The 16664-nt window shown below is 42.5% G+C and overlaps 1 protein-coding gene across 1 annotated transcript in view; it reads right to left on the reverse strand.

The window, feature by feature from the left end:
* Positions 1 to 1977: 1977 nt before the first annotated feature.
* The window catches only part of galr1a (galanin receptor 1a), a 38065-nt gene continuing 23378 nt past the window's right edge, over positions 1978 to 16664 (reverse strand). Inside the window, exon 3 of the mRNA XM_059985803.1 lies at positions 1978 to 2295. Within this exon, the coding sequence (XP_059841786.1) occupies positions 1978 to 2295 (318 nt within the window). The remainder of the gene's footprint in view (positions 2296 to 16664) is intronic.

The raw sequence follows: 16664 nt of genomic DNA on the forward strand, positions 1-16664 counted from the left end.
CATTACTAAAGTGTGATCACTGTATTGATCAGTGAAACTTTATATATAGAAAAGTTTGTAAATTAATACTTTCCATTTATATGGTGCCTTTCACAACCCTTTCAGAACATCCCAGTTACTTTATATTTAATGAAATAAATCTCCACATAATGAAGGGAACAAGTCAGCCAACTGCATTCAGATACCGGGCCTATAAAATATGTTCACCACCCCACCCCCCAGAAGTTTTCATGTTATATTGTTTTACAATATGGAAGCACAATGGATATAATTTGGCATCTTTGACACTGATCAACAGAAAAAGACTGTCATGTCAAAGTGAAAACATCTCTACAAAGTGATCTAAATTAATTACAAAAAAAAGTGTTGCAAGGCCTATCCACACAGCCTCAAGGCTGTAATTGCTGCCAAAGGAGCATCTACTAAATACCGACTTGAAGGGGGTGAATACTTAAGCAATCAATTATTTTGTGTTTTAGATTTGTAATTAATTTAGATCACTTTGTAGAGATCTGTTTTCACTTTGACACGGAAGAGACTTTTTCTGTTGATCAGTGTCAAAAAAGCCAAATTAAATCACTGTGTTCCAATGTTGTAAAACAATAAATCATGAAAACTTACAAAGGTGATGAATTCTTTTTATACACACTGTAGCTCCTGTATGTAAAGAAATATAATTATGAACATGTCTGTTCCCCAATGTTGATTGAATGACCAACACTGTCCAGGATACAACAGCAAATAACACCCCACACCCCCCAACTCTTTCAAAATACTCCCATTGGATCTTCATTCATATCCAATAAAGTAGAGGGAATTCAATTTAGCTACTAACTAAATAAACAAGATCTCCAACAGTCCTACACTTCCTCAACGCTGCACTAAGAGTTCAAATCTACATTGTGCAAACTTGTGTCTCAAGCAGAAAATAACACACACCATTTGATTCCAGAGTCAATGGTGCTGCCAGAACATTATCCCCTTTGGAATGAACAGGCTACAGTGACATGTCTCTGAATTGTTATCCCATTGGGTTTCTTAATATTCACTTCCTGTGCACTAGTATAACTTCAACCAATATTCCTTGCTCCTAAAAATGATTAATGATATCCAACAGAACAGACTACTTAACATTAATAAAAACACAAAATGCTGGCAGAACTCAGCAGGCCAGACAGCATCTATGGGAGGAGGTAGTGACGACGTTTCGGGCCGAAACCCTTCATCAGGAGTGAAGTAATATGGGATGGTCGAGGGGGGATAAGAAGTGGGGGGAGGGATGAAGTAGAGAGCTGGGAAGTGATAGGCTGAAGGGAAATGGGCTGGGGGGAAGGTGGAGAATTATGGGAAATAAAAGAGAAAGAAAGGTAGGGCTGGGGGGAGATTATAGTGAGGGAGGAAAAAGAAAGAGAAAGAGAACCAGACTAAAATTATAGATAGGCATGGTGTAAAGTGGGGGGCAGGGGTATCAATGGAGGTCTGTGAGTTAAATGTTCATGCCAGCAGGTAGGAGGCTACCTAGGCAGGAGATAAGGTATTGCTCCATCGACCTGCGTGTGGCCTCATCTTGACAGTAGAGGAGGCCATGGACAGACATATCGGAGTGGGAGTGGGAATTGAAGTGTGTGGCCACAGGGAGATCCCGCCACTGCTGGAGGACTGAGCGCCGGTGACCCCCTAGCCCACTTCCCTTCAGCCTATCACTTCCCAGCTCTCTACTTCATCCCTCCCCCCACTTCTTATTCCCCCCTCGACCATCCCATGTTACTTCACTCCTGATGAAGGGTTTCGGCACGAAATGTCATCACTACCTCCTCCCATAGATGCTGTCTGGCCTGCTGAGTTCTGCCAGCATTTTGTGTTTTTATTTATTTCCAGCATCTGCAGATCCACTCATGTTACTGAACATTAAAATGGATGACTGGTGTGAATGTTATGGTATTACCATTAGCCTCACTGACCCAGTCATAATTCAGATCACATATCAGCGCTGCAATTAGATGACACAATGTCTGTTGTAGTCCGAAGTTCCTTGCCTTCATTCGGAGGAGAGGTGTTGCTGAACTTGCATCTGAATACCTCCTTGTAGGATTTCCTGAAGTTTTCTGACAGGAAGGCGTAGATGATGGGGTTGACGGAGGAGTTGCTGTAGGCGAGGCAGTGGGCGGTTATCCTGAAGAAGTAGGAGGCATTGGTCAGCGGGAAGCTGCCAAACTCAGTCCACAGAGCGATCACGTGGCTGGGGAGCCAGGAGAGGCAGAAGACCACGATCACCACCAGTACTGTCTGGGTAGTCTGAGGAGAGGGGAGCAAGCAAAAAGTTACATTAGGTGAAGTCAAGGTGAGATTATTGTCATACACGTTAAGTGCAGTGAGCTACAGGTATAATAAAAGGTTGTTTGCTGCAGCATCACAGCCAAATGGACAATGCACAGACATAGGAAATATGCATAAATGATACCAGATGGTGAAGAAACAAAAAGATTGTGCAAAACAAAACATCAGGGCAAAGAGCACACAATCAGAGGCAAAATCAAAGTTGAGTTTATTGTCAAGTGGAATCATGATGGCATCCATTAGTCTCGAGAGACCATGGATCTGCGCCTGGAAAGTCTTGCTTCAGTCTGTGTTCGGTGAGGCGACGCTGGAGTGCCCTCTCCAGGGTGCAGGCCTGGGCAAGGCTGTATGGAAGACCAGCAGTTGCCCAAGCAGCAAGTCTCCCCTCTCCACGCCACCAATGTTGTTCAAGGGAAGGGCAAGGGCCGATACAGCTTGGCACCAGTGTCATCGCAGGAGTTGCCAGAGCGAGGTTGAAGACAACGTCGGACTGCCTTAGGGACTCCAGCTCCAGATTTGGCCTCAGGGTTTACTCCCGAAGCCTTTCCCATGAGTGGGTATGGCCGCAAGGCAGTGGAGGTTTGAAATCAGAATTTTCTCTCTCTTAGATGGACTGCCTTCCCAGGCTGACGAGCTCCATCTACCCGAAGCACTGGTTTTAAGGCACTAGGACCCACCTTCACCCCTTCTCCCATCAGTAGAAACAGTTCCGCCCGGCTTAGAGGCTAAGCCACATGAGAAGGCCAGGCGTTGGACTTGGTTGTCAGAGGCTATTTCAGGTGCATGCCGTGCGGAGCACTTTTTGGTAGTGGGAGCTTGTCCCCACTGCCACTTCTCGGCTTGACAACCTTGGAACCTGTGTACAAAGTGCATTTACCTGCAGCAGCACCACAAGCACACAGCTTCAGATCCCTCCAGACTAAGACTAATAGGCACTGGAGAAGTTTTTTCCCTACTGCGGTCACTTTGCTGAACAGTTAACTGCCGGTTAACTGTCGGCTAACTATTACTTGGATTGCACTACCTGTATGTATAATCTATATTTTCATTTATATTTATCATTATTATTGTTATGAGCAGAGAGACAACATCTGGTGGAAGTAAATTCCTTGTATGTGCCCAGGTACTTGGCGATTAAAGTCTGATTCTGATTCTGATCAGGGACACAACATTCACAAAAGAAACATGAATTCAACATAATTTATATACACAAATAGGACAAACAAAAAGCTTTATTGTAGTGCAAAGTGCCTAAGTGGTCACTGAGTTTCCATACTGAGGTAGTGATTAGGATTGTACTGATTGGTTCAAGAACGTAATGGTAGAAGGGAAGCATTTGCTGGTGGTGTGTAAGTTCAGGCTTCTGTACTTCCTGCCCAATGGTAGCTGCAAAAAGATGGCATGTCCTGGATGAAGGGGATTTTTGACAATAGGTGTTGCCTTTTTGAGGCCGTACCCCATTTAGAAAATACCTAAAGCGAGGAGGGACCTATCAATCAGGTATTGGGCCAGATCTATTACTGTCTGCAGCTTCTTACATTGCTGCGCATTTAAATAGCTAGTGGTCAGGATACTATGCCCATGGTAGTGCAAGAGCTGTTCCTATGCTGAGAAAGGATTACAGTTGTGCAGGTTGGTTTAAGAACCTGTTCATAACGGCTCCCAGTCTCAGCTGCCTATACCCCATCTCCAGCATCCCACCACTGGAACCTATGGCTTAAGTAAAGACCCATCATAGCAATGTGTGCTGATATCTCATTTGCATTGGCATTGCTCAGTGAATATATACTAGAAAGGGTCCCGAGTAGTAACTTGTATATGTTTAGTGCCTTTCACATCTCTTTTAGGACATCCCAACTTTCTTTTCAATTTGCATTTATGCAAGACCTTTCATATGAAAAATATCCCAAGGATTTTTCTTGGAACACAGCTAACAAAATCCGGTCCTATTTACTAGAACTACCTCTTCTTTAACATGCTCCTTTAGCCTCCTGCATGCTTAAATCTTTGGTAAACCGTGGCACAGTTGGCAGAGCTGCTGCCTCACATTTCTAGCTGTCAGTGTGGAGTCTGCATGTTCTGTCTGTGACTGTATCTGTCTCCTCTAGGTGCTCTCATTTCCTCCCTCAGCCCAAAGGTGTACCAGTTAGCAGGCTAATTGGCTGCTGTAAATTCCAACTAGAGTGTAGATGGAATAATACTGCACTGAACGGGCCATTCAGCCAACAATGTTGTGCTAACCTTGATACCAACTTATACTAAATACCCTCCTCTGTTATCACCTATATCCTGCCATTCCCTTCAGATTCATGTGCTGTCTAAAAGCCTCTTAAACTCCACCAAACCGTCCCTGGTAATCTATTCCAAGCACCTGCCAATCTCTGTGTAAGGAACTTCTACTTCAGGTTGCTTTCAACCTTAAGAGAAGACTTAAGAGAAGATCCTTGGGTCTTTGGCACATCTGCTCTGGAGAAATTATTTTGACTGTCTACCTTCTATGTCTCTCATAGTTTTATAAACTTCTAACAAGTCTCCCCTCAGCTTCTGACGCTGTAGGGAGAACAACATGACGTGGTCTAACCTTACTTTACAGCTTATACTCTCTAATCCAGGCAGCATCCTAGTAAGCCCCTGCTGCATCCTCCCCATAGTCTTCACATCCTTCCTATACTGCACACAACACTCCAAGTGCAGTCCAACTGAATTTTTATAAAATGTAGATGCAGCATGACTTCCTTACTCTTATACTCAAACCTCTCCTAATGAAGGCAAGCATTCCATGTGCTTTCTTTACCACTTTACCCACTTGCTTTGCCACTTTCAATGAGCTATGCATCCACTGTAACTTGTATACTTCCTCATTTCTTTATTTTTCCCTTTCAGGGTTCTTTTGAAGACCTAACCTGGAGTTATACGCTAACTTCAGTTCTTTGCAGGAATGGGACCTGTTCTCGGAGTTTCAGGACTGGCCACTGTTCGGTATGCCAAGGGTTCAACCTGACTGTCCAGCTCAGGTTCGGAAGCCTGAGACCTTGAGGCTCAGAAGATGGGTGGATCGAGGGTTGGTGTCTTGGCAGGAGACTCGTGTGTCGGGATATCTGCTATGTGCCCGAAGACCCGGGATCATTGAGGTCTTGGAGAACAGAACTTGGAAAAAGCGACGTAATGGACTTTCAACATCGTAAACCAGTGAGTTGTTTGTTATGTCTCCCCGCTCGCTGCGAAAATGGAGACATCTTTTTCTCCCTTATTAGGGAGAGAGAGAATCTGCGGTATGTTGAATGCTGAGTGAAACACGAAGTCTTCGGGGTAACTGCCAGTCTGTGTCTTTGCTACTGCTTTGCTCGTGCTTGAGTGCTTGGTGGTGGTGCCGATGCTTGTTTTTTTTGCTGGTGGGGGAGAGGGGATTGTTGCTCACTGCCACTACAGACGGGAGGAAGGGGAACGGGGTGGGGGGGGGGGACTGGGGTCCTTACGTTCATTCTTTGGGGCACTTCTCTGACTTCATGGATGTTTGCAAAATAAAAGCATTTCAGGATGTATATTGTATACATTTCTCTGACATTAAATTGGACCTTTGAACCTTTGAATCTTGGAACCTCCCAAAGCACAACACCTCACACTTGCCCAGATTAAACTCTTCCATCTCCCTGCCCATGTCTATATCCCATTGTATTCCTTGATAGTCCTTAGCAATGTCTATAACTCCACCAATCTTGGTGTCATCCACAAACTTACTAATCCACTCATCTACATTTTCATCCAAATCATTTATATGTATCACAAACAACAGAGGTCCCAGCATTGATCCTTCTGGAACACCAGTGGTCATGAACCTGCAGTCAGAATATTGTCCTTCCATCCCTACACTCTCTCCTCTGTAGACAAGCCAGTTGTGAATCTAAACTTGCATTTCACCCATGATCCCATGCACTTTTATCTTCTGAATCAACCTAGCATAAGGAACCTTATTAAATCCTTACTAACATCAATGTAGATACCATCCATGCCTTACCTATATCTGGCCCCTTGTCACTTCCTCAGAAAAGTCAAAAGCATTGGTGTTCCCATTTCAGACCATAATGTAGCCGGTCTACCACACATCTATAGAAGTATCTCAAGCTTTTTGATGGCATGGTGAATCTCCACAGACTCCTAAGGATGTACAGGCACTGTTGTGCTTTCTTTACATCGTGTTTCAAGAAATCTTTATGGATGCACTAAAGACGGAAAGTGTTAAATCCTTATGGGTAGAGCTAAAGAACTGCAAGGGTAAAGGGACCCTGATGGGAGTTTTTTATATATATATAAATCAAACAGTAGTAAGGATCTGGTCTACAAATTTCAATGGGAGATAGAAAATGCATGCCAAAAGGGCAAAGATACAATAGTCATGGGGGATTTCAATATGCTAGTAGATTGGGAAAATCAAGTTAGTGTGGGATTCCAAGAGGGGAAAATTCTAGAATGCCTATGGGATGGGTTTTTTGAGCAGCTATTCTGGATTGGGTGTTGTGCAATGATTCAGAATTGATTAGGGAACTTAAGATAAAGGACCCTTGAGGTGAAAGTGATCATAATATGATAGAATTTATCCTGAAATTTAAGAAGTGTAAGCCAAAGTCAGGTGTATCAGTGTTACAGTGGAGTAAAGGGAATTACAGAGGCATCAGAGAGGAGCTGGACAAAATTGATTGGAAAAGAACACTGGCAGGGAAGACAGCAGAACTGCATTGGCTGGAATTCCTAGAAGCAATTTGGAAGGCACAGGATATATACATCCCAAAGAGGAAGTAGTATTCTAAAGGCAAGATGACACGACTGTGACTAACAAGAGAATCCAAAGCCCTATCACCTGTTGCCCTGCCGCTGTGGTTTCCATGCCACTTACACTCTATTTAAACCCTCCCAAATACCCTGGCTAACCTTCCAGATAATGCTTCCTCTCCAGTGAGGTGAACCATCATATTTGTATAGTTCCCACCTGCCCCTGGAAGAGAGCCCGTGTGAGGTAGAACCCAGGGAGAGTTAATGAAAACATGGGGAGAATAAACATTGGATTAGTGTTCCAAAAGAACGGTTTCATGTCCATAACTCCATCATTCTTGCTTGGGGTAGGCCTTATTTTCTATATGAACACACCCCTGAAGTGCCTTGGGATGTTTCACCATACTGACCTTTTAGATATTTATAAAGTCAAGAGGGACAGAGATACAGTGAATTTTCACGGTATTTTCCCCAGTGTAGGGGAGCTTAAAACTAGAGGACATAGGTTTAAGATTAGAGAGCAGTGATTTAAAATGGACCTTAGCAGCAACTTCTTCACACAGAGGGCAGGGGGTATATGGACAAGCTGCTAGAAGTGTTAGAGGCAGGTATATTAAAAGACATTGAGACAAGTACTTGGAGAGGAAAGGTTTAAAGGATTATGGACCAAAGGCAAATGGGAACAAATCAGATAGGCACCTTGGTGGACGTGGATAAGTTGGGCCCAAAGCCTGTTTTTCATGCTGTTTAACAGTGGCCACTTTTTTAGATAGATTAAGTGGAACCCAGTGTGACCTTCTGCTGTGATAGCCCATCTACATCAAGTTTTGACATGCTGTGCATTCACAAATGTTCTTCTGCCTTGGGACATTTTTAACATGTGGTTATTTGATGTTGATGTTTCCTTCCTGTCAGTCTGGCCAATCTCTTCTGATGTCCTTTATTAACAAGGCATTTTCACCCACAGAACTGATGCTAACTGGATGTTTTTAAAAAAAATTTCGCACCATTCTCTGTAAATCTAGAGACCGTTGTGCATGAAAATCACAGAAGATCAGCAGTTTCTGAGATATTCAAAACACCCCTTGACTTTGCTCTGATGTTTGGTCTGAATAACAACCGAACCTCTTGACCATGTCTGCATGCTTTTATGCAATGAGTTACGAATGCATGATTATCTAATTAGATATTTGATTGACAAGCAGGTGTACAGATGTAGCTATTAAAGTGGCCACTGTATGTATATCTCTATTAGGGCAGCAAATTGTTATCATCTTTCCACTTTCTGTCCTTTACTGTTCATAAAGTTACATTCTGCTCCTCTTCAGCCAAAATATTTTGCCCATCTAAATAAAGGTGTCCTTTTATGCAACACCTTTAATAACTGTGGGATATCCTAAAACCTCTGCAATGAAGATCATTTAGAATTGAAACAACTTCGATGTATTGCAAAAAAAAATCATTTAACTGATCTATTATTTTAACCATAAAAATATTCATAGAGTAGGAAGCAATAACTTAGCTGCACAATAACAATATTCCATTTGAGCCTTTGAGTTGAGTGTAGTCAGACATGATAATAGGAGAGTCAATGTTCTCTACTGCACGATGGAATATGATTCAGAAATGGCATGGTGACAAGGTAAAGTGCACAATTTAATGCATATGAACTGGTTCAATGGACTGAGCATTTCTGGCAAAGACTCAAAGAGAAAGCCACAATAAGTTCTTTTCCTACAATATGTCAAGTATAGGAAATGCTTCTCACTTATGCCCTCTCCAGCCACTACTTAAGGGGGTGATCACAGCCAATGTTTGATTGGTTACAATTCAGTGGTAAGGGTGATTGTTAATCCCATCAGTAAATTGCTTCAGATTAACTGTTGTTGTCATCACCTTCCCACAAATTGGTGAGCCAAAAATTAAATTCAGAGGCTAAATTTAACACCTGTGATATAATCCAGGGAAGAATAATCTATTCATCAGTTGGGCCTATGCTGGAGTTCAGGTTGCACCCCTATCATCTCCCACACCCTCAGCATATGTATTTAGCCCTTTCTCCCTCTCACAGCTAACTTTTAACTGCCTCCTCACATCAGAGGAAATTAGGTATGCTCAATAAACTTTATGGCATACAACTGCTGTGAATGAAAAGATCAAGTCAGCTTTCTCTTAAATGTTTCTCTGCCAATCATCTCGACCACTCCATCTACATCTTGCATCAGGGTCCATTTGTCCGTCACTCTACGTTTGCTGCTCTTTTTATCGCCGAGTTAAATATTGCATCTTTATTCACACACTTCCATATCTTTGTAACCTATGTTATGCATTTTGATTTCTTTATTCTACCCCACTGTAATTATGTACAGTAGGTTAAAAAAATATATTTTTCACTCTACCTCAGAACATGCAACAGTGTAGGGGCGTAAACTTCTTGCAAATAAAAGAAAAACACATGGAGCTGACACATTTCTGGCACGTTCTGCCTTTAACTTTCAGAATTTAGAATTTTTGTTTTATTTTTGATGATTTAGTTCATCTCCTTATTTGGCTTGGTATTTTGCAGAAGCGCAGAATCAATATGCTTGGTAAAAAGATGCGTTATCAATTGCAATTTTTGTTGCTGTGGTAAGCTCCACATTTTCTGGGTAAAATCACTCCAAAAGAACTTCAATCTGATGCAAAACACACTCTTTTGGAGCCAAACTGAGTACAACAGGGATTTGGAAGTGATCTGTGCTGCGACCATTGTTGTTAATTGTCTATAGTCAATGATCTAGATGATAACGTGGTAAATTTGAACAGCAAGTTTGCTGATGACACTAAGATTGGAGGCGTTGTGGACAGTGAGGAAGGTTTCAAAGCTTGCAGAGGGATCTGAACCAACTGGAAAAATGGGCCAGAAAATGGCAGATGGAATTTAATGCAGACATGTGTGAGGTGTTGCATTTTGGAAGGACAAATTAAGGTAGGACATACACAGTAAATGGCAGAGCACTAAGGAGTGTGGAGGAACAAAGGGATCTGGGAGTTCAGATACATAATTCCCTGGAAGTGGTGTCACAGGTAGACAGGGTTGTAAAGAAGGCTTTTGGCATTCATAAATCAGAGTATTGAGTATAGGAGTTGTGATGTTATGGTGAGGTTGTATTAAGACATTGGAGAGGTCAAATTTGGAGCATTGTGTGCAGTTCTGGTCACCTAACTATAGGAAGGATAGCAGTAAGATTGAAAGAGTGTGGAGAAGATATACTAGGTTGTTGCTGGGTCTTCAGGAGTTGAGTTACAGGGAAAGGTTGAATAGATTAGGACTTTATTCCTTGGAGCATAGAAGAATGAGGGGGGATTTGAGAGCTTTACAAAATTGAGGGGTATAGTCAGTAAATGCGAGGTAGGCTGTTTCCACTTAGATTAGGAGAAACAAATACAAGAGGACATGGCGTTAGGGTGAAAGGGGAAAGTTTTAGGGGGAACATTGAGGGAACATTGAGTGGTGGAAGTGTAGAATGAGTTGCCATCTGATGTGGTAAATGCAGGCTCACTCTTAAGTTTTAAGAATAAATTGAATTGATACATGGATGGGAGAGGTCTGAAGGGTTATGGACTGGGTGCAAGTTAATGGGACTAGCAGAATAAAGTTTCGGCACAGACCAGTAGGGCCAAATGGTCTGTTTTCTGTGCTGTAGTGTTTAATGAGTATTGGAGGAAGTAGCCTTCATGTAAAAACCACTGAACATATATAGTACATGAGAAGATAGGGGATAGAATTGGCCTGCTCTTGGGTGGTGAGATTAGGCTGAATGGCACTTCTTCCAATGTCACAGCTAAGATGACACAAATGACCTCCTATCTGTATATTTTCTCCAATTTATTGTTCTTGTGGAAGTATTTGGATCTTAAGGAGATATCAATGAGATAAGAGGACCTGACCACCTTGGAGCTCGGCAGTTCTTTCCATTAGATATCTCCACACTGGCCCCATCCTTGCATGTGGCAAGTCTCCAACATACCTCTAAAGTCTCTATGTATCAACAATTTGAATACTAGTATCCTAGAGCAATCAATCAATGAGACTTTTAATGTAATGGACGTCATTTTAATCTTCTTTAGGAGCAGAGAAAGTAGAAGTACAAGCAAACTGTTTGCTGAATCCCACTCCACCATTTAGTAAGAGCTTGGCTGACTCAATGTCTTAATCCCAAGTTCCATCTAGTCCTCATATCTCCTCAATTTGCTCAGTATCTAAAAACCTAACAATCTCAGTCCTTCATATGCACAATCTCTAAGTACTCAGAGTCTCTGAGCCAGGGATTCTGCTTTTAACTTGATCTCCATGAAGTTATTAAGATATGAAATAATTTCCACTTGTTGATAGTGCCTTAAGATTTCAGAACATTGTACAGCTGTAGTAGCACTTCAAGTAGCATATCCATTCTGCTAAACATGAGCCAACTGTCTGTCAATCTGCTGCAGTTAGAATCTAAGGAGATCTTGTTGTTAAGACAAAGCACCAAGCAGATCAAGAAGGCCAAGCTGCACTAGCACCATAGAGTCATAGAGCAATACAGGAAGGCTACAGGACCTTCTGCCCAGCCAGTTCATACTCACCATGGTCCTCACCCAACTAGTTGCAATTTCCTGTATTCTATCTGTATCCCTCTAAGACCCATCCTCCCTGTACCTATCCAGGTGCTTCTTAAATGATACTGTACCCGCCGGTCAAACACTACTCCTGGCAGCTCATTACATATACTTCCAACCCTCCATGTCATTAAGTTGTCCCTCAGCCCTCTTTTAATCTTTTCACCTAAGGAATCTTTTCTTCCAATTTTTGGACTTTCCTACCCTAGAAAAAATACTGTTTCTATATATCTTATTTATGCCTCTCATAATTTTAAACAATTCTATAAAGTTGCGTCTCATTCTCCAATCTTCTAAGGAATAAACATCCATCCTGACCAACCTTTCCCTATAACTCAGGCCTTCTAGTCCTAGTAACACCCTCAAGTGCATTCCCTTTCATGCATTCTAAAAAACCCTTTTAACAGCCTTTATGCATTCATTCAAAGGTCCAAAGGTTCATTTATTATCGAAGTATACAACTCTGAAATTCTTCATTTCCCTGAGTAGCCACGAATCCAAGCAAGAAATGAAAAGCAATATGATCATCAACTCACGAATCTCACCTCCCTGCAAAAAAAATGAACAAAACAGAACAGGCACATCATCCCCCAAATCCCTCCTCCTGCACAAAAATTGAGCAAAACGGATCAGGCACATCGACACCCAAATCCCTCCTCCCACACAAAAGCAAAGAAAATGGATCAGGCAAAAAAACACAAGATATTAAAACTATAAGACTGAAAAACAAACAGCCTATAATCCAACTCCACCTCTAAAATGCAGAAAAACACCTGGGCAGCACTCTCCAGGCCCAGCAGCAGCCTTTCCCCTCTCTGGTACAGAGCAACTGATCAAAAGGCAAGCAGCCAGCACTCACCCTCTGCACTTTCTTCGATGCTTCAAACTCCCTCCAGCAAACAATGGAAGCTTTAATCAGCAAAACATCGACTTGCATCCATCCTGCAGCCTGCCGCCTACAAGGTTCATGCTTGCTACATCAGCCACTCAGTGCCTGCAGAGCACTGGAGCACATAACAGTCTCCAAACTTCAGCACTCGCCTTGATGTTTCAAATGCCCTCATCACATTAATCGGTGAACAATGGAAGCTATAATCAGTGAAATGGAGTCAAACATTGGCTTTCCAGTTTACCCACATATTTCCTATAAAACTATACACAGTTCACCAACTGTGACATCACAAATAAATTCTCCAACTGCGACATAATGATCCAGCTGCTTTCTTCAATGCCCTGACTGATGAAGACCAGCATGCTAAATACCTTTTTCACCACCCTATCTACATATGACACTGATGGTGGGTTTTGGATACTACAGTGTAGTTTTTATATTGTTTCATGTAGCACCATGGTCCTGAAAAACATTGTCATGTTTTTACTGTGTACTGTACCAGCAGTTATGGTCGAAATGACAATAAAAAGCAACTTGACTTGACTTCAGAACCCGTACAGCCTATAGAACCTTTAATCCCTTGCAACACCTCTTTTTTTGTCTGCAGTCTTGTATTTTTATGAGCAATAATAATAATTCCAAATAATAACCTCAAATTTCCTGTTTCAGAGGTCGTGGAAACTCTCTCAATGAGCCCTTTTGTGGGGTAGCATGGAGGTAACCAGTGTCTTCTAGTCCTGGAGCAGACCAAATAAGATTAGCCCATAAGCTGAGAGCAAAAATGCTTTCAATGCTTCAGTCTTGGGTTTTCATTTGCATCCAAAAAAGCTGCATTGTGCATTATTTGACGTCACCATCTGCAGACATGCAACATGTGTGGGGATTCAGACTGAAGATATATAAATATGCTACCCAGGCAGACATTCGCCAAGAACATTTTCAGGACCTTGGGAAGGAACATTTATAACAATGTTGGGCTATTATGAAGCTGTTAGTGTTTGAACTGGATCATAGCTGATCTATATTTACCACCTTTGGTTCTGTAATTATTTATATCTTTATCTATTAAAAGTCTATGAATTTCAGTTATGAAGTTTTCAAGTGGCCTAATTGCATGATTTTTAGATAAATTTGCTCACAAATATTATACTGCATTAAAGAAATTCCTGTCTCATAGATTCTAGAGTTGAAAATATTAATGAATATTTTACCATAGTTTATGACATTTATCAATAATTCTTGCAAATCCATTTGAAGTAATAAAGCCTTTCCATCGGGCACTGTGTGTTGGCCTATTAGCACCATGCCAACATAATCTGTAACCAAGGAAACATCACTATTCACTGTTGCTTGATATCTGCATCATTTCCACTGCTCCGTGCATCCATCAACAGCATTTCTTCAGGAAATCAAAGGTGGTATCTTCCCAAGTAACAGATAAAGTATAACATAAAATAAGACAAGATTCTGGGTTGCCAAAACAAATTTGTTACAGATGCTGGAACCTGAAGCAGAAAGCAAGCTGCTTGACAAATGCAAAGGGTAGTCAACATTTGGGGTTGAAACTGGAATCATAACTGGGTTAATGGAAACTGGAAGGGGAGAGGTTCTTTCCTACACCTGAACCCCCTTCACCACAGCCTACAGTTATGAAATTTCATTGCTTTCTCTCATCTGGTTTCATCTGTCAATCACCACCGTATTCTCTCCATTAGGCTCACCCAGCCCCAAGCAATATTTGATTCCAGATACGCATTCCCGCAATCATGGTAGCATACAGATGAAGGAAAGGTACCCAAAGCACAGTCAAAAGTTGGGAGATGGGGTGCACAAGGAACTGGAATCCTGAGGAACTCATACAACGTGCTGGGGGAGCTCAGCAGGTCAGGCAGCATCTGTGGAAAGAATGAGGGTGGAGCGAGGAAAGATGGCACCAAAGGATTCTGCAGACCCAGGCAACTCCTCCCATTTCATTTCTTTTCAAGATGGTTGTCATTCTGTCAAAGTCTGTGATCTACAGTTCAAACTACAGTTCTTCACAAGCGATGGGTTTCCAAACCAAATGTGCAGCCTAGTGCTTCACTATCTCTAGGAACAGCCTGGAAGACATGTGCCCTTAGGGGAGGGAGGTCAGAAGATGGGTAGTGGCTCTGTCAGCAACCTGGTCGTTCACTGATTTTGCCAACTGAATCGTCAAGACTGGAACATCGAGACAGCAGGCAGTGTGTTTGCTAATCGCCAGTTGCTGTTGGAGGGAAGTCTCTGTACTCGAGGGATCCTTTCTCTCTTTCTTTCAATAGGGAGACCGAGCCTGCTGGTCTTTGAGACGGGGCTTGGAGGTGCAATGCAGAAGATTGTAACATCAGAGTCGCAAATTGCTGGTCTCCACTCTCGTTACAGGAGCAACCCCTCTCTCTCATGCTGGACAAAGAGAGCCTGTCTGAGATACTGAAGGGCTGGTTTGTGAACTGTAGTTTGATGGACTCTGGATCAATGAACTCTTTTGTGCTTCTGCTGCTGCCTGGTGGTGGGGTTGGGACGGAGTCTAGGGTGGTCGGTGCTTCTGCTTGCGTGATTGGCGGCAAAGGGAGGGAGCGATACTTTTGCAGCTGGTTGGGCTAAGGGCTAAGGCTTCGAGATTTTGATGTTTCTATTATTCTATTGGGAGTCTTTATTTCGTGAACCTTAGTGAAGAGGATGAATTTCAGGTTGTGTACTGTAAACATACTCTGACATTAAAAGTACTTTAAAACTTTGAAACTTTGAAGGGATAAACAGACAATGCTTCGAGCCGAGACTCTCCATCAGTACTAGAATGGAAAGGAGAAGAAGCCAGGAAAAGGTGGTGCAGGGAGGGGGAGGGGGAGGGGAAGGTGATAGGTGAAACCAGGAAGGCGGGATGAAGTGAGAAACTGGGAGGTGATAGGTGAAAAAGGTATAGGGCTGAAGAAGAAGGAATCTGATAGGAGAGGAAAGTGGATCATGAGAGAAAGGAAAGGAGGAAGGGCACGAGAGAGAGGCAATAGGCAGGTGGGGAGAGGGGGAAAAGAGGGAAGGGAAGTCAGAAAAAACTACTGGAAGTTTGAGAAATCGACGTTCGTGCCATCAGGTTGAAGGCTAACTAGACAGAATATGTGGAGCTGCAGTCGAGAAGGTCATGAACTGACATGTCAAAATGGGAATGGGAATGGGAATTGGAATTAAAATAATTGGCCACCAGGAAATCTTGCTTGTTATGAATGGAGCGAAGGTGCTCAGCAAAACAGCCCCCAATTTACGCCATATCTCATCAGTGTAGAGGAGGACACATCAGGAGCACCAGATACAGTAAATGACTCCTACAAATTTGCAAGTGAAGTGTTTCCTCACCTGAAAGGACTGTTTGGGGCCCAGAAAGGAGGTGAGGGAGGAGGTGAATGGGCAGGTATAGCACTTCTTCCACCTGCAGGATAAGTACCAGGATGCTGACAAGTGGGGAGGGGCAAATGGACAAGAAAATCATGAAGTGAGTGATCCCTGTGGAAAGTAGAGAGTAAGAGGAGTTAAAAGTGTGTTTGGTGGCAGGGTCCTGTTGAACATTGCAGAGGTTGTGGAGAATAATGAGCTGAATGCAGAGGCTCATGGGGTGGTAGGCAAGGACAAGAGGAACTGTATCCCTGTTAAGGTGGTTAGAAGATGGGCGAGGGCGGATGACCGGGAAATGGAAGAGATGTGTGTACATTTACTACATTTAAAGGACATTTGGACATGAACATTGATAGGAAGGGTTTAGAGCAGGGATTCCCAACCTGGGATGCACAGAACCCTTACTGAATGGTATCTGTCTATGGCATGCAAAACGTTGGGAACCCCTGGTTTACAGAGATATAGGATACACCTAGACAAATCAAACTAGCTCAGGCAACTATCTTGGTTGGCATGGGTGAGTTGGATCAAAGTAACTATTTCTATGATGTATAACTCTATAACTCTGAAATCTAGCTGTAAAGTTCTCAGCTGTTCAAACACCTGGAATTATTTTACACTT

Source organism: Hypanus sabinus, chromosome 1 (genome assembly GCF_030144855.1).
Source record: "Hypanus sabinus isolate sHypSab1 chromosome 1, sHypSab1.hap1, whole genome shotgun sequence".
NCBI classification, from domain to species: domain Eukaryota; kingdom Metazoa; phylum Chordata; class Chondrichthyes; order Myliobatiformes; family Dasyatidae; genus Hypanus; species Hypanus sabinus.